The sequence below is a fragment of the Zea mays genome, chromosome 6, assembly GCF_902167145.1.
Source record: "Zea mays cultivar B73 chromosome 6, Zm-B73-REFERENCE-NAM-5.0, whole genome shotgun sequence".
Taxonomy (NCBI): domain Eukaryota; kingdom Viridiplantae; phylum Streptophyta; class Magnoliopsida; order Poales; family Poaceae; genus Zea; species Zea mays.
This window is the reverse complement of record NC_050101.1, coordinates 144,096,891-144,100,668: the sequence shown is the minus strand read 5'-3', so window position 1 is coordinate 144,100,668 and position 3,778 is coordinate 144,096,891. Positions and strand designations below refer to the sequence as shown.

Below are 3,778 nucleotides of genomic sequence, written 5' to 3'. Positions count from 1 at the left end.
TTGCTTCGTCAGGGTTTCAACACTGTCGAGATGAATGGACCAGAACATGAACACGATGACCACACATTAGCAAGCTTCATTGGACATTTATATAGAGGGACAACAGACAGTCCATGGGACACTGTTTTTTTGCAAACTAGGTAGAGGGGTGCTCAATCGTAGTCGCAGCACTCATTGTACCAAACCATTTACACGTCGTACGAAGGCTTAGCAACAATCAAATAGCGGGGGGTTTTTTTTTTGTCCGTAGACGATGTTGTAAAACTAACATTGACAGACGTGGAGTTCTTTACTTGCGTAGCAGCAAAAACATGTGGTACAGACCATAAGGCAGAATTCTTCTTGAAACTGTTAGACGTTTTCCGGCTTCCACAAAGATCCCTACAGTCACTGGATATCTCCCTCTTGCTCTGGACTGTAAGAAGCAACCATTCTAGTTGCGATTCTTGGACTTATCAGCTGCCCTTGGAGCTACAGAAGGGAAAAAAAATAAACAAGAGTCACGGATAATTCAGGGAAGTCAAAGCAAAAAATGGAGCCAAACCTAATAGATCGACTCTGGAGTTGAATTAGAATACCTTGTTAGCAAGTGACAACTACGATTCAAATCTTCCAATTTCAATATTTAACTATTAACTTGGCATCTCCAGGATATAATTGATACATGACTTTTCCCTATTATTATGTGCACTCCAAACTGACGATAACGTACTTGGTTCTAGTGTTGGTAACAGTACTAAATGCAAAATGCAACTGATAATGTCTAGTTCACCCCGCGCTTCTGATTTTGGACCTAATTTTGAGTGCTATGTACAAGAAGATGGCAAATATATTACCCAAGAGAGCTACCACCACAGATGCAGGGACCATGAATTATGTCTCCTTTCTGAGGAAGTCCTAATAAAAGTTGTATCATGTACAACTAACAACACAAGCTACTTGGATCATCATATCATGTACCATCCTACCATGTCCACCAACCAACTAAGACTATAATTAGCACGGCAATAAACTAAACTGAATAGGAGTACAAGTTACCAAGTCCAATTGCATCTGATCCTTTCATGATCCTGAGCCTGCGGCAAGAGTCAGCGAACATCCTACAATTGGAGTGAAAGAAAATGTGTCCGGAGAAAATGAGGCACAAATCAGATAGGTAACTAATTTAGTTCCATTTCCATTATTTTAAGTAAGATCAGTGTACTTACTCCCATGGTACATCGCCAACAAGCATCCAATCTCCATCCTTGTCCTCGTAAGTCAGAACATATTCACCATCCTTGCGGTACTCAGATAAGCCATCCTTGCCTGATATGGCATTACACCCATACTAACCTGTAAGACCAATAAAAGGAAAGCAGAAGAGAACCTCTTCTTGTACTAAAATTTCTACTGAAAAGACTCGGACCGCATTTTCATGTCCATGATTCTAAGAAAGTGGTGACAACTAATGAGATATTAGATATACAAATACAGGACAGACCATAGATCTCCAAATTTCAGAAATATATAGTGGATGTTGCTCTCATAGTGATAGTAGCTTTCTGGAATAATACTCAGGACCCGAAGATATCCTCGAATAATCATAACATGGAGACAAAAATTATTTTGCCTTACAGGAAATAAAATCTTTCTAAGAAAGACTTGATGCAAATGCAATAACAGAACAAGCAGCAGGGTATTTGTTTAGCAAGGAATAAAAAGTTCACTAAAGATAAAAAAAGAAGATGTGCCAGATTGTTTGTAATCTCACAATTACTCAAAACTAACGGTAAGTCGAAGCTATTGCTTATCCAAGGATTCAATTGTTTGTAATCTCACAATTACTCAAAACTAACGGTAAGTCAAAGCTATTGCTTATCCAAGGAATCAATTATGATGCTTTTTAAAGGCTTCTTGATGTACTTCTTACACCATCCACATCAAAATGAAACACAATTACATACTGACGTGCCATCCGGGAGAGGAGAGTAACCCGAGACATCTCACCAGTACTGAAGCCACTGAACATCTTCTCAAGCGCAGTCGACAGGTCCTTGTAGTTCTTGTAAGTCTTGAGGTCAATCTTCCTGAGGTACGGCGCGCCATCCATGCTGACCTTGACGTACAGGAACCCCTGGTCCTGCTTGGCCTCAGCATCCTCCTTGCTGCCCTTCAGCTGGGTGGTAGACATCGTGTTCTTGCGGTAGCTTCGGATTGGTGGCCATCCCACCACCTGAGCTCTGCACAACACACCTGGGCTCAATAATCTTTACAACCACGGAACGAAGAGGTAGATCAGGAGATGCTGTACAAAACAAAGAAATTTGGCGATTTTTGGGACGAAAGTTGCAGAGTTTGAACAAGGTAATGCGAAACCAAAATGTTATGTACAAAATATAAAAAAAAACAAATCAGGGAGAGCAGAGAAAAGATGAGAAGAGCCTTTGAGCAAGCAACAAAAGTGAAAAAAAACCCAAGAAAGCTGAAGACGAATTGAAAGAGCCCATTTAGAAAAGTAGAGAATTTGGAGGAAAAGTGGGATTTTAAAAGAACATAACAAAGCTGCAACTTCAGTTTCCCTCCTCTAGGCCGCAAGACAAACCGAAATTCCCACCTAAAGAAGAGTAAAAACAAATCGGAAATACCAAGGCCAGAGAGAGAGAGAGAGAGAGAGAGAGAGAGAGAGAGAGAGAGAGAGAGAGATCCCCTAAAATACAATTCACCCCTACCCTTTTGTTTCCCTCAAAAGCACAGAATTTCCAAAGATGATTTTCTGTCACAGAACCTGCAAATGTCATGAGCTCAAAAAACCCAGCAAGATTTCCCAAACAGTAGAAAACTTGCTCCCAAACAAAGGGGCAACAATCACAATCTGCAAATCACTAGTGGCGCCAGATGAACGCACTGGCAAAGCCCAAGCTTTCCCTTTTTTTTGTTTGAGGCAGCAAACACCAAGATCCACTCCCGAATCCACCTACTTTGCGACCGGCTGCGGCGTCGCTGCAACCTTCTTGTCGTCCTCCTCTTCCGCTACCTTCTTTCCCTTCCCGGAAGCTGCACCGGGCGATGGCGTCGGCGCCTCGTCAGAAAACCCGCGCTTGGCGCCCTTAGCCGGGAGCAGGTCCAGGGTGGTTGCGGTGGCAGCCACAACACGGCGGTCCGGCGAACCGGACCCCGGCAGACCAAGGCGGAGCTCGGTACCCTTCAGGTCGTCGTGGGCAGCGGCGGCAGCCGCCGCCGGCGAGAGGCCTATGTAGTCGAGGTCGAGTGGGGGCGACATGGGGAGCAGCAGGACATGAACCGGAGGACGGGGGAGGTGAGGAGTGGCTGTTTGTGTGTGATGGGTAGGGTAGCCGGTAGGGGGGGAGTGGGAGCCTGAGAGTGGAAAGGGAGAGTGGGAGTGGGAGTCGAAGCGAAGAGTGGTTTGTTTGAGGGGGAGAATTCAATCTATACTATTTTTAAAAGGGGAAATTTGGATTCATACCATTAAAAGATCACCACTTTGGATTCATACCATTACTATCTCACTTACATGTGAGTCCACATGAGTCAATGACATGTGGGATCCATGGTATATATCTAAAGTTTGAATCTTTTAATGGTATAGATCAAATTGTTCCTTTTAAAAGAGATAGAGTTCAAACAATAACACCATTAAAAAAATAGAATGTTAATTCATTTCTTTCATCGTTCTAACCAAAATTTGACACTAAATTTAACGTGCTTGTACTGGTTTGTCCCTCAATATACAAACCTAGTCACATGTCCGGGTGAAGGGACACAAAAAAATTTGATC

General features: G+C 43.0%; 1 protein-coding gene across 1 annotated transcript; it reads right to left on the bottom strand.

Moving 5' to 3' along the window:
* LOC100191581 (IAA17-auxin-responsive Aux/IAA family member) lies at positions 1 to 3,412 on the bottom strand. Its single transcript, NM_001137011.2, has 5 exons — positions 2,961 to 3,412; positions 1,990 to 2,222; positions 1,209 to 1,308; positions 1,039 to 1,100; positions 1 to 471 (listed from the first exon to the last, which is right to left on the bottom strand). The coding sequence occupies exons 1-5, from the start codon at positions 3,260 to 3,262 to the stop codon at positions 434 to 436; spliced, it is 735 nt and encodes a 244-aa protein (NP_001130483.1). The 5' UTR covers positions 3,263 to 3,412; the 3' UTR covers positions 1 to 433.
* Between the last annotated feature and the right edge of the window lie 366 nt (positions 3,413 to 3,778).